Raw genomic sequence first — 23,258 nt, forward strand, 5'->3', positions numbered from 1 at the left:
AATATTTTTATCACTTTATGTTGTAAAAATACTATGTTTTATCATTCAACTTTTTGTACTTGTAGTCTTGTAGATCTTCAAGAAAACATAGAGTCATTATTAAACATAGATAGAATCAATATTTTTTTTTTTTTTTACTCAATCAATATTTTTTCATGTTTGCTTGTTTAGCTTGCTCAATCGATAACGGCAAGCTTTCCATTATTTTCTTTTATTTTTTGTCTAGACATTTATCTGCAGGGGCAAAAAATAAAATATTTCTAGGAAGAAAATTTTACAAGGCACTTGGGATATATAATAATTTATGTGTGTGGCATGCATCAAATTTCTTCATTTTTGAGAAGTCTGGCGTGAACAATTTTCCACAAAGTGGCTCTATAAGATATTTAAGAAACACAACTACAAACAAAATAAATATTTCTCTCTTTTTTTTAAGAAAATATTTCTCTTTTTAATAGTTGATTCTTTTGTGCTAAAATGAGTACTCATCTAAAAAGTTTCATATCGAGTAGTTAAAAGAAAAAAATAATGACTATCTAAATTTAGTCCTTAATTACTTAATATTTATTAAATTTGTATTCCCTAGAAAATATTCTTGCACTCACTTTTGATCCTGCTGTTAAGACAACTTGAATTTTTTAATGATTTTTTTTCGCAGATATGTTTAGAACATCATAAAAAGTTTCTCCAAAAAATCGAGCGCAAAATTTGAATTCTAGCTAGGTCATGATTTTCGTTACTATTATCTTGAACTTTTATCGTTTAAAAAATTCACATTTAAATCATATCATGTTAAAATTCTAAATTTTAGTAAGCAAACTTTATATGATATTTTAAACATGCCTACAAAATACCATTAAAAAACTTAAGATTTTAATGATAATTAAACAAATTTAGTTTTAGTTGGGACTAAAACTATATGCAAGAAAAAATTTATACGAACAGAAAATTTAATAAAAATTAAGTAAGGAATAAATTTAGAAGATTCCCATTTTATAGGGATCAAAAACATATTTAACTCTTATAAATATAAAGAGTTATACTTAACATAGTTGTGAGTCTTTTGAAAGGATGGTTTGCAGCGGAGTAGCTAGGCCAAAATGTTGAGGTGGGTCACTATAATTTTTAAATTAATTTTTTTTAAAAGAAAATTTATACAAAAAATGCATATCATATTAGAGTATAGTCAAAAGTTGTACAATTACATTTTTTAGTTTTTTTTATAAGACGAAAAACATCTAGACATTAGGAGACAAAACAGGCTTCACCCATCATTTGCCTGTTACCATTTTTAGTAAAAAATCAAGTAATTTTATAATAATAAATTGTCCATAACAAAAATATATGAGTTTTATTATCACATTTGATGTTTGAACCATAAATATTAATACATGTAAGTTTTTATGTTATTAATAGGGTTAAATTTTTAAGGGTTAGATAAATTTTCAGTTACTATAAATTTATTATATTTCGATTTTAATCTCTTTAAAAAATTTCAACAAATTTTGGTTCTTGAAATATTTTTCATCATAACATTTAGTCGTTGTTTTTAAGTCAACTCATGTAGAGGTGTATAAAAAACCACAAAAAACTGCATTTAGTTTTTTCATCTAAACCGTGCGGTTTGGTATGCGGTTTTCATTTTAGAAAATCAAATCAAATCAAGCTGCAATACTTAACTTATAATGTCTACTTTAATATGGTAATATATGTTTTAGAAAATTTGGTTTTTTTTTTAAGAAAAAAACAATTGAACTATTATTTCTTGTGTTTTTTCTATTTCTATTTAATTTGATGTTTTTCTTTTTTTTTTCCCCATATATAATAAAAGGCTAGACATTAAAATAGGAAAATAATGAATTGTTGTTGCCCTTATCGATTGAGCAAGCTAAAAAGGCAAACATGAAAAATTGATTATCCATGAAACATTTAAAAACGACTATAACTCTAAGAAGTTTTCTTGAAGAGCCAGAAGTACAAAAGGTTGAAACAAATAAATAATACATATTACAAGATAAAGTTATCAATACATTTTTATTTTGTTGCAAGTTTATTCAAACAAAATATATGGGTGAATTTTTTTTTTTTGTTTGATCAAAAGGTGGAAGCAAAGAGCTAACCACCACACAAAATATTATAAAATAAAAGAAGCAAGTACAAATGGAGGGGACCAAACCAAAACTCTATTAAGAAAAACATAGTTTAAAACTAGGCATTCCTAGTTTATTTATATGGGTGAAATTATTAAGTTTGTTTATTTATTAATCCTATCTATTTCTTTATTTGTTGTTGTAGCTAACATTACAGGTAAACAAATTCATGTATCCTTTTGAATTTTCATGTTTATCTTATACAAAATAATTCACCATTTTAATTAGTAATATATATTTGTTATTTTTATACTACAGAAATGCGGGGCCAAAAGTGCAGAGATGATTACGACTGTCCTCGGTTTTTGTGTGTACCTCCTTTACTTCCAAAATGTATTTCCTTTAAATGTAAATGTCGTAAAAAATTGATATTGTAATTTTAAAGGACGAAGTTAAAATTTCATCTAGGATAGTTATAAAATGAGCTTAAAAAATACTGTTATTATAATAGTGTTTTTCTCTATCTATTTCAACTTTTTTTAATCAACAATTTTTTATTGAAATAACTCATTTTAGAGCCTACGAAATACTCCAGGAAAGTAAGAAAACAAAAGTTGCACATAAATATGGAAAATAATTAGTAGCTGAAACACTATGATATTTTATTTGGACACTAGAAGCTTCAAGTTGTAAGTTCAAGAATAATCACTATATTAACCATTGTACATAGTGAAAATTCAGCCCAATCTCGATCATTTGTTGAATTAGCCTAATAAAAGTGAAATTAATTGTCTCAGTTATATATTTTTTGTTAAGTAGATTAAGGACTAAAATTTCACCTTTATAATCATAGTAAAAATATCGATTAACAGAGACATGTAAGTATTAAATATATTTTTTCTTATGGCTTATCATATTGTTATTAAGTTAAATTACCCTATTCACCTCAAGAGAATTTGAGCTTGTGTTTTCAAAACACTTGTCTAGTCTTATTGTTCTGATACCAACATACATCGCTAAATTCGTCGGTTGATGCCTAAAATTATCCAACATGTTCTTATAGTTAACTTATTTAACTATGCCCGTTGAGTGCCCGTTCGAGCATCATCTTGGTGGGAGCGTCTTCATCTCTTCATCTTCATCAACTTATTTTTGAATTTAAGAAAAAAACTTATGCATATAAATAAATAAACTTTATGTACTATTAAAAGTTTTTTCTAGGTAGTTTATGAAAACTTAATTTTTATTAATATGAACTCGCAGGAGTCCTAGTAAAAATAAGAATTATTACAAGTATTCAATGATAAAATAAAGACAAGGTAAGAAAAAAGAGATACACAATGTAAAACACCATATAAAAACTCCCAGAAATTAGAAACCGCTACAACCACCAAAAGAGAGAGGCAGAACCAGCTATAAAAAAGAATATGTTTCTTCCTACGCTTTCTCTTACATTGTCTCCCGCTACCTCTCATTTTTTGACCCGTCGAACTTAGTAGTAATAAAATTAAATTTTTTAACCTCTTTTTAACGTATAAATTACAAACAACTTTTTACATTTACCTTATATTTGACTTATAAAATAGAAAGAAAAGAAATAATTAATTTCTTTAATGTTTTCACTAAAGTAATTTTTTATATTACCCTAGTTTTCTTTTTTACTGTTTATATTACTCTAGTTTTATGTCTTTAAACTCATGTTACTCCCGAGTGAGATATTCAGCCACTTCTTCTAATTGGCCCGTCTTGTCTTACACCATTTTTTACGGATTGCCGACGGGGCCAGAATGGACCCGTTTTACCAACCATATTTCAATTTGAAGTTTCCGGTGTATAAATAAAATATATTATATTATTTCAGCTACTCTTTCTTTTCATTATTTTTGCGTAAATTCTTTTCCACATTGTAGAGTACATCAACTACAGAGAATAATTTCTATTTTAATTCAGTCCTTTAATTTGAGATTACAATATAAATCTCTTACAATCGACCGAGTTTACTTTTATTAATTCCACACACTTGCATTTAAAAGAAATGCATTTTGGAACCAAAGGAGATATACAAAACCACCAGGAACAATCAATTGTCTCCTTGCATGGTATCAAGACCCTTGCTGCTGTAATAAAAACAAAGTTCCTGAAAGAGGTGAGTTATTTTGTAGTATATAAGATAAATAAAAAAGTTCAAAAGAGTACAAAATTTATTTACCAGTAACGTCAGTTACAACAAGAAATAAGGAAATGAAGAGGATTATTAAATAAATAAACTTTAAAATTTCAGCCATATTTTTTCTTCAAAATTTGCAAATGTATTGGCACTTTATGTAATAAAACTACTATGTCTTGTTTATTTGTTTCAATTATTTGCACTTATATATAGATCTTCAACAAAACTTCTTAGCATTAGAATCATTATTAAATGTATTTTAGATAATTAACCAAATTTTCATATTTGTCTATTTAGCTCGCACAATGGATAAGGACGATCTTTCATTATTTTCCTCTTATTTAATATATACATTTTTATTATACATAGGGGCAAACAATTAAAAAAAAATAAAAAAATTTAAATTGATGAAATAAAAAAGCACAGAATAGTTCAATTTTATTTTTTCAAAAAATAATTTTCTATAAAAACATAGTCAGGCTTTCACGTCATCGGTTACATATTAAAGTAGACATTATAGTATTAAAATATTTAAAAGTTTATTATAAAATATCGAACACACAACTATTGCATGGTTTTATGGTCGTAATAAAAATATCGATTAACAAAGACAGGTAAGTATTAAATATATTTTTTCTTATGGCTTATCATATTGTTAGAATCTATTAAGTTAAATTACCCTATTCACCTCAAGAGAATTTGAACTTTTGTTTTCAAAATACTCGTCTAATCTTATAGTTCTGATATCAACATTCATCGCTAAGTTTGTCGGTTGATGCCTAAAATTATGCATCACTTATATATATATATATATATAGTTAACTTTAACTTATCTTATTGTGTCCATTCAAGCATCGTTCGTAACTGTTCGGGATCCTCTCTCTTAAGCGATCTCGACACTGGCGGAGTGGGTTGACAAGTCGTGCTTAGTAGTAATAAAATTAAATGTTTTATCTTCGATCTTTTGACGTATAAATTACAAATAATTGATTTATATTTTCGATTTTTTATATTTTCTCTTATATTTGATTTATAAAATAGAAAGAAAAGAAAAACTTCTTTAATATTTTGACTAAAGTAACTTTGTATATTACTCTAGTTTTATGCCTTTAAACTCGTGTTATTAATATTTTTTGAATTGGTAAACTCATTAACTATTTATTTTTGCTGTCTAGTTGTATTATTCTAGATATTTTATGACGTATTATGAATCTAGCTTCAAAATGATAATTTTTATAGACTCAATAAATACATATTTTTGTTATATAAAATATTCTTTAATTTAATTATTTTTATATATTATCTTTGTAAGTTTTTTAATTAATAAAATTTTACTTAAGAACTTGGTGGGGTTGCCCGACAACCCGTCAGCCAAAAGTGTGATATTCAACCCACTACTTCTAGTTGGCCTGTCTTGTCACCATTTTTTACATATTGGTAATGAGGTCTAGACGGTTCACCCGTTCTGCCATCTATAAATTCATGTACACTTACTTCGATGTTTCAACTTGAATTTTCTTGTGTCTAAATAAAATATCACCTAAAGAGAATAATTTCAGCTACTCTTTCTTTTCAATATTATTCTTTTTTTGAATAAATTATTTTCCACATTGTAGAGTACATCAACTGAAGAGAATAATTTCTATTATTAATTAATCATAGGAGCTCTAATGCCTATCTCAAATAAAATTTTAATTCCCTCCCTTAATTTGAGATTACAATATAAATCTCTTAGAATGGATCGAGTTTACTTTTAATTCCACACTTACATTTAGAAGAAATGCATTTTGGAGCAAAAGGAGGTATACAATACCACAGGAAACAATCAATATCCCTCTTGCAACTTCTCAATAATCTTGTTGCTGTAATAAAAGAAATTACTGAAAGAAGTGAGTTATTTTGTACAAGATAAATAAGAAAGTTCAAATTAAAAGAGTACAAGATTTGTTTACCAGTAACGTCGACAAAAAATAAGGAAATAAAGAGAAATATTAAATAAACAAACTTAAAAATTTCAGCCATATTTTTTCTTCAAAGTTTGCAACAGATAGAAATGTATTGGTCACTTTATGTAATAAAAGTACCATGTCTTGTTTATTTGTTTGAATTATTTGCACTTATAGATCTTCAACAAAACTTCTTAAAATTAGAATCATTATTAAATTATCATAGATAACCAATTTTTCATATTTGCCTATTTAGCTGACTCAGTGGATAAGGGAAACCTTTCATTATTTTTTATTTATTTAATATCTACCCTTTCATTTTTTTATTTTTTTTTTGGTACATGCCACCCTTTTATTATATATAGGGGTAAGAAATGAAAAAACAATAAAAATTTAAATTGAAATAAAAAAACACCAAGAAAATAGTTCAATTTTCTTTTGTTTTCTTTTTTTTTTTTTTGAAAAAGAAATTTTCTATTAGAAGTTAATAACATAGATAGGCTTTCGCATCTGGTTACATATTAAGAGGGGTGTATTGGATTAAGATTTAAAAGAATTTTAAAAGACTTTTTTTATGATAAAACAATATTATCTGGTATTCAATCAAGACTTTTATAAAATCTAAATAATTCTTGTGATATTAAATTGAAAAAATTATGATTTTTTTTCCAGTGCAACAAAATCCATTGATATTCAATTTAAATATTTCTCATAACTTATAAAATGTTTCTAGGTGAAGTGCTATTGGTGTAGTTTTAACGTCCCTGTTTCCTTTAATTTACGTGAACAACACGTACTTCACCTGTGAAGAGTTGTTCTAGTGCATTGATAATGAGATGATGTAATTTTTGTCGACTCTATGATATAAAGTCTAAATACATTGAATTCCATGGTGGTACATCACAAAATTGATCAAATAATAGATAAAGCCTGCTGATAGAATGTAAAAACGAATTAGAGAAAGAAACACCATAGATACACTGTAACATATTAAACCACAAAGATAAATGTTGAATGAAAAACGATTTTTTTCTTAACCAAAAATCTATAGAATCTTTAGAAATCTTAAAAATCTGTGTTATAAATCCACTAAAATTCAAATTGAAAAATCTTGATTGTCAAGAGTATTTTTAAAAAGTCTTAAAAGTCAATATAATTCTACAAAATCTCTTAAAATTTTCAACATTTTTTTAGGGCAAAATAATTTCACAAAATCAATCCAATACATCCTCCTAAAGTAGACATTAGAGTATTAACGGGAGAAATCCGATCACGGGAAATATATATTTGTGTATAAATTTGATCCTATACCCACCTAGATAAATGGTATAAAATAGGAGAAATCCGATCACGGGGAACGAAAAAAATGGTCTATTGACTCCTCAACCGTCCCACAAAACACACACGAAATATTGATAGCTCCTACCGTCATCCTCCACATATGAAGGTTTTGACGAGACGACTTGTGCTTATGTTTTGTATTGTTTTCTTTAGCCTTGTTTTTTGTTTTGTGTTGTATCCACACTGTTTTGGGTGTGGGGCTTTGTGCTCTGGCCGTAGTAATTTACTCTCCTTGTAGGTTAGATATCGAGTGTGTAAATAGCAAAAATAGTGGAAAGTAGTTCACTATCTAGGTAGTGAACCTTATAAAAATCAAATTTATTTTGTCCTCTTCACACATCTCTCCCCTCCCATGAATGAAACAACTTGTGAACCCTTCCTTTACTCCCAAGAAACTATTTTGAATGAAATGTTGTATGAGCGATAAGTCACTATAATTTATCTGATAATGACAGATTTAAATAGTACTATGCATGAAGTCCTAAATTCAAAGTTGTTCATCGTACCAAAAAAAAGTAGCAAAAAACAACATATTTTATATAGACCTTGGCAAGTATAATAATTAATTAATTAATAACTCAGGTGAATTTGACAATATTTGTGTTTGAATATTTATCATCTTCCTCTTCATTGTTCATCATCTTTCTGATTCTTGTCTTTATTTTGTTCATAACTGAACTGAGTAAACAAAGCCACAAGAATAGCTCCAAGAACAGCAACTCTTTTCCAATCAGTAGAACTTAAAGATGACACATTAATAGAACCAACTATTCCATATGTAAAAAGTCCAATGAAGAATAAGTAAACATTTTTTCTTGTTTTTCTTCCATTTTCTTCTCTTGTTGTTACATCTTTGATATTTTCAAATTCTTCCTTGGCTTTTGCTCTATCAACATTAGGTCCTCTTTGTCCTAAGTTCTTAAAGAATAGTCCTTCGTTTCGGTCAACCTCCATTTGACCTTCAATTTCCATTACTCTGTTTTCACTTTCATCAATCTCTACTCTGTTTAGTTCATTAGATTCTTCAATTGCTAGCATTTCGCTTTCTAATTTTGCTGTTATCTGTTGAATTGTTCACATCACAAATGAATGTAAAAGGGTCATTACTTTGCATAATTCTTGTCATGTGTGTGTGTGTATTTAAGCATATTCTATAATTTATACATTGACTATATACATAATAAACAATATAATAAATCAAAAATAAAATGCTAGCATTTGGCTCAGTATGTTTGTTGGAGCCTATAACTTAATTTACAAGCAATTATGTCATTGCTTTTCGCTAGCCTTTTTTTAAAAAACTAAAAGTATCCTGCGCGCGTAGGTTATCGCTAACTTAACCAATAGGAATTTTGTTAGACCAGTTATCTATGTTAGTTAGGTGGTTAGAAGTTAGTTAGTTACTCTTAGACATTGTATATTGGTATATATACTCTTCTCTGCAATTCAATGAGTCAGAAACTCATTGCATGACCTATCTCTATGACTCTATTCTACATGGGATATATGAGTTTATTCCAATATAAAACTTAATGAGTTAGGCCATATTCAAGAAAACTCAAGTCCTACTTAACATAACATAGAGATAACCAAGGGAATTGAAGAAAAAGTTTATACACAATGTAGAGTATTTCTTGCCTCCTAACTAGGGATCAAGATCCTCTTATATCTCTCTTCTCCAGTTTTATCTCCGGTGCAATTCTTAGTCATTAGATTTTATCCAATCATTAACCGATAAAAAATAGTTTAGCATAATTCTTAATCATCAATTAATTTGAAAAGATGAGATTGCATAAGAAAAAAAAACATAAGACAACAAATTGGAGATTATCCAAATCCCCTAACTAAGTATAGATAACCAAACTAACAACCTTCCTTACAATAGTGTTAATACATAATAAGCATATATAATATGAAAAACCAACAAATAAACAAATTATTGAAAAGATTTCCTTTAAAAAAGAAAACTAATAAGATTTATCAATACTACAAAACCAATTTATTTAGAGTTTAACTCTTTTATCTTATACACCCCTCACACTCAAACATTATTGGACTTAATACACACATAAATATCAATGACATGTAACACTAGATAGTTGAATCCTTTAACCATTATGTCTCGGGTTCAATCTCTAGCTAGTGTATATTAAAAAATATTGTTAATCCTTTAAATGAATGTCACTTACTTGAAGAATTAATCTTGATAGTTGCGCACAGATAATACTTGATGCTTTAGTTTGAAAAAAAATACATACATAAATCGGTGATTGTGAGTGACCAGAACAGATAGGCTTTAACACAATCTTATCTTGTAACTTGAATCTATACATATAACAAAATTGAACAAGTAAAAAGTGGAAAGTGCATACATACTCTATCACTAGATTCATCCAATCCTTTAAGAGCCTCTTCACCAATCTTATCAAGTTCAGCTTTAGCTTCTTCACCAAATTGAGTCAAATATTCAGATCTTTCATCCAAATAATCAGTTAGACGAACTTTTTCTGTCTCAAGCATAGCAAGTTGAGCCAATAGCTCTTGGTTTTGAACATCACCTTTAGGTTGTGAATTATTATCATATTCATCATTGGAGTTGTTGGTGGAAAGACATAGAAAAACAGAACTTCTTCTTATTCTTGTGATATGGTGGGGGTGCAGAGTAGTAAATATGGTGGTGTTGTTAGAAGAAGGATGGAAAGAAGGGTGAAATATGGGTTTGAGGGCAATCATCTTCTCAATTAGAGTGTTGCCATGTATGATGTCTTAGCTCCCAAAGTTTTATCTCATGTTTCTATTTTCTGTTTTTTTATGAAATATATATCTCATGTTTTTTTTGTACATTATCCATTGTATAATTTTATATTTTTGAGAGGTAAATATGTTTTTCGGTTTTTGAGAGCTAAATATGTCCCGTGAGTTTAGCTCAATTGGGAGGACATTGCATTATATATATATATATATATATATATATATATATATATATATATATATATATATATATATATATATATATATATATATATATGTATGAGATCGGATTTGATCCCCGATCATATTTTCAAATTTGGAAGTTTAATCAATTTAAAAAATTTGTATAGCCATGTAACAAAGAAAGAAAAACAAAATAGTAAAGTCTACTACTCAAAAATATTAAAACAGCTATAGGAAGGGCAAATGACTCTTGTTAATAGTCATGCCAAATGAAACAGCGAAAGGAAACTGCCGACGTTGAATCTCATGGTAAACACATTTATTTATTTATTTTTTAATAAATTAGATAGAGAAAAAGTTTTCTCCAAAACTGCGATGCAAATTAGGATTAACCTACCTGCATATGAGGAGTGCTAGCAACACACTCTTTAACAAACACACTCTTAATACACTCTCTTCTATTGGTTAAAATTTATATGGGTCCTATAAAAGTTATATGGGTCCATATTTTTTTATGGGACCCATGTGAATTTCAACCAATAAAAGAGAGTGTGTTGGAGTGTGTTTGTTAAAGAGTGTGTTGCTAGCATTATTCACCTGCATATTGATATTACAACCATTATATATAAAAAAGATTAATACAACTATTAATCCTGCAAATAGTTTTTTTTATATTTGTGTCCGGAATCAGTAATTATTTAAGAAAAATCTTGAAGGAACAACTGGTGAGCACTGACCCGTGACCACCGTTGTCAGCAAACATGTGTTTACTGACCGAAGGACGTAATCACTTCCCTAATAAATCGGTGTAGACAGATCTCTGAAATTCACCATCGATCTCTTCCTTCAATTCTTTCATGTTTCCAAATCCATGTCTTCACTCAATATTTCCTTTTTTGTTGATGGTTTGAACCTAGATCCCGATTTCGTGTTTGATCCAGATCAAGATCTGTTTTATCACCACGTTTTCAGAGATGACGATCAGACGGCTGGTTTTGATGGATTTGTTGTCATAAATTACAGGTTACTTCGCTGCACTTTATTATTTTCTGCTTTTAAGTGCTGTTTGGACAATATAATCACTTATCATATAAATGATTATTATGTATTGTTATTTCTATGAGCTTATATAATTCTTGTCAGACTTTATGGAAACGCCTTATAACATGTTAATAAGCAAGCTCTCCATGATAGCTTATGGATTTGTTTGGATTGTATTCAGATTGGATTATTTCAACTTATCAAAACAATTTGTGACAATTTTTATAAATTTGTTTCAGTTTAATATCATAAGTTTTGGATTGTTTGCTTAAGATGTGACATAACACATATATACATAAGTAATTATTTATACATAAACATTTACATATGTTTGTGAAGGTAATTGTGCTCTTTCTTTGGATTTTTTATTTATAGGAATGAAAGTGGGGTTATGAAGGATATTATTGAAAATGTTACACATTTGCTAGACAAGACAGACTTGTTTATTGTTGATAATCGGGTGGGAGTCGAATCTCGAGTGCAAGATATGATTCAACTTCTAGAAATTCAACAAACAAATGACGTTCTGCTACTAGTAATGTGGGGGATGGATGGAATTGGTAAAACATTTAATCATTGCAAAAACCATTTTTAATAAAATTGGCCGCAATTTTGAAGGTAGGAGTTTCCTCGCAAATATTTGGGAGGTTTCGGAGCAAGTAGTTTGCAAGTTGTGCATGACGATGTGAATAAATTGGACCAACTAAATGCTTTGTGTGGAAGTTGTGAATGGTTTGCTTGAGGGAGTAGAATAATCATCACAACAAGAGATAAACATATACTTGTTGAAGTTGAAGTTGATAAATATAAATAATGATGGATGGAAGGGAATCACAACAGGAGATAAATATATACTTAGAGGGGTTTGCTCCGGGGAGTAGAATAATCATCACAACAAGAGGTAAACATATACTTAGAGGGGTTCAAGTTGATAAATATACATAATGATGCATGAAAGGGAATCTCTTGAGCTTTTTAGTTGGCATGCATTCCGGTAGACGCGTCCTAGATAAATTTTTTTTTAAAATTTCCAAAAATATAGTTAAGCATTCGATCCTATTTGTTTGATAGGGATATATCATAGTGGATTTGTGTATTGGAGAAACTCAATGTAAAGATTAGAGAGAGTTCATAACTAACTCTTTTACAAAGTATAGAATTCTGTTATTTCTGTTTTGCATTTCATATTGATTGAGTTACAACTGAATACAGTGCTAGTTTATAGTGTATGCTTGGGGTGTATTAGTCCTACACAAAGTGACTAATATACACCAGCTACTAACTAGGTTTAGCTATAACTAGGCTTACTATGCTAATAGGATTAGTTAATCCTGCTAATGTAACAACTATATGTTTACATTCTATACTCTTACACTCGAGAATTCCCAATGATTAAGTAGTTAAAAAGAATATAATGGTGTTTCAGCTACTTGCTTTTTCCATATTGTTGAGTAAAGCAACTATATGAATGTAGCAGAATAAATTCTATTATTAACAACTGTAGTTCTAATAACCTTTTTATTTTGATTAAAAAAAAACCCTTTTTATTTAGTAAAAAATCGGATATGAAATTTTAACTCTCTTTTAACATTACAATATCGATCAATCTTTTATAATCGAGTTTACTTTTAATCAAGACGACATCTACATTTAAATGCGACACATTTTGGAGTCATAGGAAGTACACAAGGAAACTCAGAACAATCAGAATTCTCCTTGCACCTTGGCCTCCGTTGTGCTGTAATATATATATAAATTAAGAAATCATTGAGCAAAAAAAAAATATTAAGAAATCAATATTAGCAAAAAATGATGAATTATTTTGTATAAGATAACAAGAAAGTTCAAAAGAATAAAAAAAAGTGCTTACCATTAACATCAATTACAACAAGAAAAAAGCAAATAAAGAGGATCATTAAATAAACAAACTTAATAGTTTTAGCCATATTTTTTCTCCTAAGCTTGCAACAAAAAGAAATGTATTGATCACTTTATGTTGCAAAAATACTATGTTTTGTTTATTTGTTTCAATTTTTTTGCACTTATATATAGATCTTAAAAAAAACTTCTTAGAATTAGAGTCATTATTAAATGTATCGTAGGTAATCAATTTTTCATGTTTACCTATTTAGCTTGCCCAATCGATAAGGGCAACCTTTCATTATTTTCCACTTTTTTAATGTGTATCCTTTTATGATTTATATAAGGACAAAACATGAAAATTAATGAAAATTTAAATTGAAATAAATAAGAAAAACACATACACAAGAAGAAATTGATCAATTGTCTTTTTAAAAAGTAACTTCTAGTTGTGGGTAGCACATGTAAATATAACTATATGATTTGTTCTTATTGATTGATGAGTAAATATTCCTAATTTATAAATTAAGGGCTGGAGTAAACCTTACCTTAAAATATTTAAAATTTTATTATTACGTATAAAAATCAATAGCATAAATGTTTTCTAAATTTACAAATATTTGAGCGGTGACAAAAGTTTTCACCGATGTAATTTTTACTACATATAAATTATAATCTAGAACCAGATTACGTATTTGATCTTGTAGGATTAGGTGGCTGGCCTTGCAGGATTTACTGTACTAAATTCCATGTTACTACTTATCTGCATTTTAATGCTTTGTTGATATTATTTTGTGCTTTTAAGTACTGTTTGAATGAACAACTTAATTTCATAATATAAACACTTATATAGTAAATGCATTTGTATAAGTTATTTATATTAAAAGATAAATTGTTCGCATGTCTGATATTATTATATACAGTTATTGTTGATAATTATATTATTTAGTCCTCTGTTTTATGTATGTGCTAGACCTTTGAGAATACGTTCAGGTCCTCGAATTGACCCTGTAGCGCTGCAGAGGAGTAGTAGCCGCAATGATCTTGCTTTATATGTTGGTGAGGAGTTTGGCTCATGGCCTCTCCATTTAACGTTGATTTAGCTTTTACATTGTGTTTATATAGTGCTCTTATAGTGTAACACTGAATCTAGGTTGTCGCTATCTTATATCATGTTATTTCTTGGATTTATGCATTTGTGGTCTGAGTAGCCTTATATGTGATGTATTTCATCATGGTTCGTTTATATCATGATAGGACTTATTATGATATATGGCTATCAGGCTAATGTTATGGTAGTCGTACCGTGGATAAGGAATCAATATTATTATAATGAATATGAATTTAAATATAAAATTTACCGTTAAATTGAAAGTTTATATCATATAAATTATACATAAAAAAAATTTAAAAAATTGAATTATTGAGACGTATCAAGATTAACGATATTTAGTAAAAATCCAAATACCGTTAATCTTGATGTGTCTCGATAACATGTCAAATGATTTTCAATTTCTCTAAAAAAAAATTATGGATGATCTATATGATACTAACTTTCAATCCAACGATAAGTTTTATGAAATTTGTATTCGTTATATTGTTATTCATAACTGGTCCACCATATACCACGAAAAAGTGGTCATATTAAAATTTGCCATGATTATATCATGTTGATTTGTGATTAATGAAATGTTCTACGATTAATAATATCGTTATGCATTATTAGAGACTAGGACAAGTTTTGTTTTTCGTTGCTTTATAAGAGAATATATCATGCATATTTGTATGCTCTATGTGGTGTAATGCTCTAAATGTTCACATGTTTATTTATTTAAGTTAATAAGTCTTCATAGGACGTTTAGGGTATTACACTTTACTCTACCATTACTTCAATAAATAAGTGTACATTGCTACTATGGATTATTTATAATTTATATTTATATTCTTCTTTTTATAACAAATTTTTTTATTCCAGAAGAAATTGTTCAGAATATCAACTAAGGAACACAATAAAATATTAATATATAACAATATCTCCAATGGCCTTTTTATGACTATTTGAGATGAAATTTTAACTCCCTTATTTGAGATATTACAATATTAATCTTTTACAATCGAGTTTATTTTTCAATAGTGGCGGAAAAAGGACATCTACATTCGAAAGAAACACATTTTGGAAAAGCAGCAGGTACACAAGAAAACATGAAACAATCAGAATCCTTCTCGCAATTTAGCTTCCCCTGTGCTGTAATATAAAAAAAAATTAGTGAAAATGATGAATTATTTTGTATAAGATAGATAACAAGAAAGCTCAAAAAGATACAAATTTTTTTACCAGTAATGTCAGTTACAACAACAACTAAGAAAATAAAGAGGATCACTAAATAAACAAATTTAATAATTTTAGCCATGTTTTTTCTCCTAATCTTGCCCAATTAGAAATGTACCGATCACTTTATATTGTAAAAGTAGTATGTTTTGTTTATTTGTTTCAATTTTTTGAATTTATAGATCTTCAAGAAAACTTCTTAGAAATAGATCAATATTAAATGTATCATAGATACTCACTTTTTTTTTCATATTTACCTGTTTGGCTTGCTCAATTGATAAGGGCAACCTTTTGTTATTTTCATTTTATTTTTTAATGTCTATCCTTTTATGATACATAGGGACAAAAAAATGAAAAATAACAAAAATTTTAAATAGTAGTAATAAAAAACACAAGAAAAAATAGTTGAGTTGTCTTTTGATAAAAATAATTTTCTAAAACATAGATATAGTTTCACGTCATTCAGTCATTGGTTACCATATTAAATTCAACATCATAGTATTAAAATATTTAAAAGTTTATTATGTAATGTATTGTTGAAGTCGAAGATGTTCTTAGCAGGACTATTTCTTTAGCTCTGATGCCAGGTCGTTACGCCTAATGACGTATTGTAGAGGTTAGAGAGATGTAAATGAATATCCATGAATGCAGATAGTATGATATCCATGTCCGCCCCTTTGGTTAAATACGATATTCATATCCGCTTCATATTTATGTGGGTATCCGCTAAGCGGGCAATCCACGAATTTTGAAGTATCAGTAGATAGATATCCATGGATAATAAGTTTTTTTAAAAAAATTGTGATATTTGTAAAGAATTTTTTATTTTAATTACTTAAAATTTGTTTATCTTCTTTTAAAGAAACAAGAAAAATATTATTAATACATAATAATACTCTCAATTTAACAACAAAAGTTAAGACATTTATTTTCCTTCCTTTTGATGATGTCAAAAGGAGGAGAAGGAGTATATGTTTGTATGCTTGTGTTTTATGGTTAAAATTTTTCAGAATATTCATTTGCAAAACAAATGGGGACACATACAAGATAAAGAAAGATTCATTAAGCAACAATGTCAAAATGATATCGTTTGTCATCATCAAAAAGGGGGAGATTGTGAAGAAGATTTCTTTCTTGAACTTGGAGGCTCAATATGATAAAACAAGATGAAGACCAAGACTTCGGCTTATTACTTAAATTAATCGTAAGTATGGTCTTTATCTTTGATTTATCACTTTTAATAATTATATAACTTAGAATCCTCAGAAGTTATTTTTAAAATTAATTACAAATAAATTTCTAAGTTAAATATAAAAATCCACATGAAGCAAGCTTTTAAAAATATAAAAAGTTGATTTTTAAGAAAAGCTGCCTGCACGTTTTAAAGCCCTTCTTCTGTTCAACAGATTTAACATATCTGTTGCTGTATGAACTTTAAGAAGCATCTTGACAGTTTGAATTTTAACCGGAATTTGTTTTAAATCGTATGTCCTGGACAACCATTGTGTTTTTTAAACATAACTTTTTATTATAAGATTTTTGAAGAGTTGTCTTATTTCATGGACATTTTTTAAAGCATCTATAAATATATTTGTGATAATTACAAATAATAACTTTCATATTGCAACATGCTAAGATAAAAATATCAATTTCTCACAAAATATTTCAAACATTATTTTGTGAAACCTTGATTATATTTTCATATCCAAAAAGGTTTCTGAGCATCAGGTTATATTCATTTGAAAGTGATATTGATTTGATAACAGCCATACATATTATTTCTTGAACATTTGTTTGTAAATTCTAATCATACTTTTGTAGAGAATTGTTGTTTAAGATAATGGGGTGCTATATATCTTGTGTTGTATGAGAAATTCACCAGAGTTTGGTGAAAAATTTTGTTGTTAATTAAAAATAGTGAGTGCTATCTTGTGTTATATTGAGATTTTGTTAGGGGAACCTTGGGGTAAGACTGTCTTGTAACAAGAATTCTAATAGTGTAATCATTCGCAAGGTAGGGACTAGACGTATACCCTTAGGTTAGAAGGGGAACCAATATAAATATTTTGTGTCATTCTTCTCTTTCCTTTTGTCTTTTATTTTTCTGCATATTGTTCATACCTTCATCATAACTTTCAAAAAAAAAATAAAAGGAATCCAAAGCATCTCTAATTAAAATAACCAAAATATTTCCTACCAAAAAAAAAAAAAAAACTTAAAACCTAATTCACCCCCTCTTAGATTCATTCTTAAACTTACAAGCCCAACTCATAAAGCCCAATACTTATTTCTCCTACTTCTAATTAACCTCTTGATTAAAAAAAATTAATTACTCTTCTAAAACTCACAACCAATAAATACACACAATTAATTAATTAATTAAATTAAATTACTTAAATTAAAATAATTGCAAACCAATCCGGTTCAAGTAATACCTACAGGGGCGGATCTATGTGTAAGCAATTGGGGGCTTGAGCCTCCACAAGGTAACAAAAAAAATCTATAATAATACTATTGGTATACTTTTCATTATACAAAAATACTTATATATTTTATTTAAGCCCCCATAAAATTGATTAGACCACTAATTTACACTTATATATTTATCTCAAGTTCATCTTTTTATTATTACCTCAATTTCAACTTCCTAATTTATTTTGTGTAGATCCTGATACTCTCCAATCAAATAACTTTTTCGCACAATATCTCTCTCTTTAGCAAAATAAATCAAGTATCATGTACTAACAATAAATTGGTACAAGTGGTAAGACTATTTAAGCAAGTTGTTTGACATTCGACTCTCAACTCGTGTTTATGGAGAAAATTTGGATAGAAGAGAAGAAATTCTTTTGGGTACCCAACAAGTTTTGTGACGATGATTAATCTCTACTATACAGTAATAATAGAAATTTTGTATATTTAACAAGGTAACAAAAAAAAATATTTCACTCGTTGTAATATTTTTGAGCCCCCACCGAAGAAAATTTCTGGATCCGCCACTGAATACCTAGAGTTTTAGAAAACATGCAAAATAATTATAATGGTAGGTTTACTCTATAAGTGTAGGTTTACTTCACTAAATAAGTGTATTGCCACGATTAAATATTTATAATTTATAAATTATATTCTTTTTTTTTATAACAAATTTTTTTATTCCAAAAGAAATTTGGTCAGGGGTTTCAACTAGAAGGTTGGTGTCTAAACAGAAAACCCTAGTGTCTCAACTACTCCTTTTCTATATTGTTGAGAATATCAACTAAGGAACATGACAAAATAAATTCTGTTATTAATAACAATAGCTCTAATGGCCTTTTAATGACTATTTGAGATCCTTTGAGATTACAATATTAATCTTTTAAAATTGAGATTGCTTTTAATAGTGGCGACATCTACATTCAAAAGAAACACATTTTGGATTAGAAGGAGGCACGCAAGAAAACATGACACAATCAGAATTCTTCTCGCAATTTAGCTTCCCCTGTGCTGTAATATAAAAAATAAATAAGAAAAAATTATTAGCAAAAATGGTGAATTATGTTGTATAAGATAGATAACAAGAAAGTTCAAAAAGATACAAAAATTGTTTACCAATAACGTCAGTTACAACAACAGATAAGAAAATAAAGAGGATCACTAAATAAACAAAGTTAATAATTTTAGCCATGTTTTTTCTCCTAAATCCTAATCTTGCCCGAATAAAAATGTATTGTGACTTGTATCCAAAAAAAAAATATGTATTGTGACTTTATATTGTAAAAGTACTATGTTTTGTTTAGTTGTTTCAACTTTTTGAATTTATAGATCTTCATGAAAACTACTTAGAATTAGATTCAATATTAAATGTATATGTATCATAGGTAATCAAATTTTCAAATTTTCAAATTTACCTGTTTAGCTTGCTCAATTGATATAAGGACAACCTTTTGTTATTTTCCTTTTATTTTTTAGTGTCTATCCTTTTATGCAAGGTTATCAAAACCGGACCGAACCGGCCGGTCGGACCATGAACCGGTCATGAAAACGGTTCGGTTTTGAGCAAAAAACGGATAGGAAAACGACCGGCAAAAAAACGCGTGAACCGGGGTTGGACCGGGTCGAACCGGCCGAGCGGTTCGAGCGGTTTTGCAGTTTTTTTTAAAAATAAAAAATAAAATAGGGCAAAACGATGTCGTTTTAATTTTTTTTTTTATAAAAAAATCTGAAACAAAACAACGACGTCGTAAGAATAGGAAAGAATTTTGTTTTTCATCTATTTTTCATTTGGTTTGAATTATTAATTTTATTTTATTTTGACTTGTGATATTTTATCTTTTTAATATGTGAAATTATGAAATATTGAGCAATTATTCATATATATTTATTTATATATTAATTAAAAAATATATTTAATTAAAAACGGTTCGACCCCGATTGAACCCGATCCGACCAATTGAACCTTGAACCGGTGAGCTCGCCGGTTCGATGACCGGTCCGGTTCTGACAACCTTGCTTTTATGATACATAGGGTCAAAAAATGAAAAATAACAAAAATTTAAATCTATAACAATATATAAAGGGGATAGGGGAGTTTGGGATGAAGTATTCAATATTCCATAATTGCCCTTAATTTCCTCTATGACTTTTTAATTATTCCATAATTGCCCTTAATTTCCTCTATGACTTTTTAATTATTCCATAATAACAATATATAAAGAGGATAGGAGAGTTTGGGATGAACTTTTCAATATTCCATAATTGCCCTTAATTTCCTCTATGGCTTTTTAATTATTCCATAATTGCCCTTAATTTCTTCTATGACTTTTTAATTATTCCATAATTGCCCTTAACTTCCTCTAACTACCTATCTTTTTCTTTTATTTTTTTTATGGTTTTTTCATCTATATTATATATAAAGATAAGATAATACATGAGTTTTTGTGTGGACTTTTCATAATACCAACAATACCCCTGATTTTTTTTAAATAGCAACAAAAATATTTTATTAACAAACTCATCATAACATAAGACATATTATTTTTTCAGTAGCAAAATTTTTTTATTAACAAACTCACTATAACAATATATAAAAAAAATACTTGAGTTTGGGATGGATTTTACATTATTTCATAATTGTGCTTAACTTCATCTATGGCTTTTTAATTATTCCAAAATTGCCCTTAACTTCCTCTCTTTTTCTTTTATTTTCATAATACCAACAAAATTGTTGTCTTTTTTAGTAGAGACAAAAAAAAAAATTTAACATACTCACCATAAGATAAAACACATTTTTTTAAGCAGCAAAAATCTTTTATTAAGAAACTGACCGTAACATAAGACATATATATTTTTTTTGTACATAAGTTAGACACAACGTCTGCCTGGCCCGCGCCTGCCTGGCCCGCTAGTAGTAATAAAAAAACGCAAGAAAAAAATAGTTCCATTGTCTTTTGTTAAAAATATTTTTCTAAAACATAGATATGGTTTAATATTGGTGTTGTTCCCTTCTCCTATTTTGGAAGGGAAACCTCGTGTGATTCCGCAATTCATCTTAGCATCCAAAGATGGCACACTTGTGCATGATAAATTGCCCACTGAGGAGAGAACCTTAGACTTCGATGTTTTATTACTGTTTCATTTTGCTCTCTCTATTATAATAAAATGAGTTCATGGACTATTTTAAAAATAAAGCTCGGTTATAATGAAATGTTTTTAAAGTTTATGGACCAAAACTTAAATATATGACTCGTATTTGTAGGAACTATTTGCATATTTAAGTTTAAAAATAATTTATCTTTATTTTATCTTTTGTTATTAAAATAACTTATATAATCTTATACATAAGAACTTATAATGATAAACGCTTGTCCTAAAAAATGCAAATAATCTGTTTATTCAAATAGATGCATATGAAAAATTGCAAATTAGGTGCACTTTAATGAGATATAGGGTGTAAAGTTATTTTAATTAAAATACTATCATCTACTTTTCATTTATAGAATTTTCTTAATAGATGTGGTTACTTGTTTTTAAATAGTATAGTGTAGTTAGAGTTTCATTTTTTTTTTTTTTGGAATAGAATTTTATATTTTAAGATGAATAAGTTAGAGTATCAAAGTTCGAACATCTATCTATATATATTACATATAATGTCCCTATCAACTCGGCTATGCTCACGAGAACCTTTTTGTGAATAATTACACAGAGAAATAGATGTGGACCAAAGATATTAATCGAGTGGTGATCAGTTCGGCAAATAAAATATCCTATAATTTATAAGTTCGTATGACAAATTAAGATCTATAATGTAACTGTAGGGGTTTTAACTCAAGTTTCAACTAGTAGAAGGTTAAGGTGTTTAAATAGAATAGAATACTATAGTGAGTATATCAACTATAGTACGTAACATAGTAAAATAAATTGTATTTTTATTAATAAAATGGCTCTAATGGCCTTTTTATGATTATTCGAGATGAAATTTTAATTCCATCCTTTGAGATTACAATATTAAAGTCTTTTACAATCTCGTTTACTTTTAATAGTTACGACATATACATTTATTTGAAACGCATTTTGGAAAATATCCAGTTGCGCAAAAATACGTGGAACAATCAGAATCATCCTCGCAATTTAGCCTCGTATCTGCTGTAATATAAAAAATAAAAAAATAAGAAACAAATATTAGCAAAAATGGTGAATTATTTTGTATAAGATAGATAACAAGAAAGTTCAAAAAGATACAAAAGTTATTTACCCTTAACGCCCATTACAACAACAAATAAGAAAATAAAGAGAATTACTGGATAAACAAACGTAATAATTTTAGCCATGTTTTTTCTCTTAATTTTGCAACAAATAGAAATGTATTGATTACTTTCTATTGTAAAACTAATTAATATGTTTTGTTTATTTGTTCAATTTTTCGAATTTATAGATCTTTGAGAAAACTTCTTAGAATTAGATTTAATATTAAATCAATTTTTCATTTTCACCTGTTACTCAATCGTTAAGGGCAACCTTTTGTCATTTTCCTTTTATTTTTTAATGTGTATCCTTTTATGATACGTACATAGGGGTAAAAAATGAAAAATAAAAAATTTAAATAGAAATAAAAAAAAAACACAAGAAAAAAATAGTTCCATTGTCTTTTTCTAAAAATAATTTACTAAAACATATATGGTTTCGCATCATTAATTGGTAACCATATTTTTTATTTAATGGCAAATATAATATAGTCAAAAGTTTATTATTTATTGTTGAAGATTTTCTTAGCATGGCTATTTCTTTAGCCATGATGGTCAAGTCCAATTACATATTTGTAGAGGTTACAGCCTACAGGAGTTCAGGAACCAACTCATGTATTGTAGGTAGATAACATGATGATTTTTACTATAAATTCTAATATATATGGACGATGGACCACTTCATCAAGTGATCCATGATGGACTAGTCATAAATAACATTACGAATACGAATTTTACAAAATTCACTGTTAGATTGAAAGTTTATATCATAAAAAATTTAGGAAAATTGAAAATCAATTCAAATTCAACTTAGTTCCAAATTCAACTAAA

At 27.9% G+C, this 23,258-nt stretch overlaps 2 protein-coding genes and 4 long non-coding RNA genes across 7 annotated transcripts; 2 read left to right on the top strand and 4 right to left on the bottom strand.

Annotated features, from left to right (window-relative positions):
* The first annotated feature begins 1,879 nt into the window (after positions 1 to 1,879).
* LOC123924827 lies at positions 1,880 to 2,598 on the top strand. The gene is made up of 2 exons (XR_006814849.1): positions 1,880 to 2,307; positions 2,409 to 2,598. It is a non-coding gene; the product is annotated as an uncharacterized LOC123924827 (long non-coding RNA).
* Positions 2,599 to 4,011: 1,413 nt separating this feature from the next.
* LOC123924826 lies at positions 4,012 to 6,470 on the bottom strand. Of its 2 annotated transcripts, XR_006814848.1 has the most exons (3): positions 6,210 to 6,409; positions 6,027 to 6,119; positions 4,012 to 4,207 (listed from the first exon to the last, which is right to left on the bottom strand). It is a non-coding gene; the product is annotated as an uncharacterized LOC123924826 (long non-coding RNA). The 2 variants fall into 2 exon arrangements; XR_006814847.1 differs by lacking the exon at positions 4,012 to 4,207 and having other exon boundaries at positions 5,759 to 6,119; positions 6,210 to 6,470.
* A 1,472-nt stretch (positions 6,471 to 7,942) lies between these two features.
* On the bottom strand, positions 7,943 to 10,353 carry LOC123924829. The gene is made up of 2 exons (XM_045977808.1): positions 9,921 to 10,353; positions 7,943 to 8,606 (listed from the first exon to the last, which is right to left on the bottom strand). The coding sequence occupies exons 1-2, from the start codon at positions 10,275 to 10,277 to the stop codon at positions 8,172 to 8,174; spliced, it is 792 nt and encodes a 263-aa protein (XP_045833764.1). The 5' UTR covers positions 10,278 to 10,353; the 3' UTR covers positions 7,943 to 8,171.
* A 774-nt stretch (positions 10,354 to 11,127) lies between these two features.
* On the top strand, positions 11,128 to 12,699 carry LOC123924830. Its single transcript, XM_045977809.1, has 2 exons — positions 11,128 to 11,501; positions 11,895 to 12,699. Exons 1-2 carry the CDS (start codon positions 11,350 to 11,352, stop codon positions 12,112 to 12,114), a joined length of 372 nt encoding a protein of 123 aa, XP_045833765.1. The 5' UTR covers positions 11,128 to 11,349; the 3' UTR covers positions 12,115 to 12,699.
* Positions 12,700 to 13,053: 354 nt separating this feature from the next.
* On the bottom strand, positions 13,054 to 13,547 carry LOC123924831. The gene is made up of 2 exons (XR_006814850.1): positions 13,390 to 13,547; positions 13,054 to 13,257 (listed from the first exon to the last, which is right to left on the bottom strand). It is a non-coding gene; the product is annotated as an uncharacterized LOC123924831 (long non-coding RNA).
* A 1,830-nt stretch (positions 13,548 to 15,377) lies between these two features.
* Positions 15,378 to 16,036, bottom strand: LOC123924832. Its single transcript, XR_006814851.1, has 2 exons — positions 15,715 to 16,036; positions 15,378 to 15,624 (listed from the first exon to the last, which is right to left on the bottom strand). It is a non-coding gene; the product is annotated as an uncharacterized LOC123924832 (long non-coding RNA).
* Positions 16,037 to 23,258: the final 7,222 nt, after the last annotated feature.

This window comes from Trifolium pratense, linkage group LG4, assembly GCF_020283565.1.
Source record: "Trifolium pratense cultivar HEN17-A07 linkage group LG4, ARS_RC_1.1, whole genome shotgun sequence".
NCBI classification, from domain to species: Eukaryota; Viridiplantae; Streptophyta; class Magnoliopsida; order Fabales; family Fabaceae; genus Trifolium; species Trifolium pratense.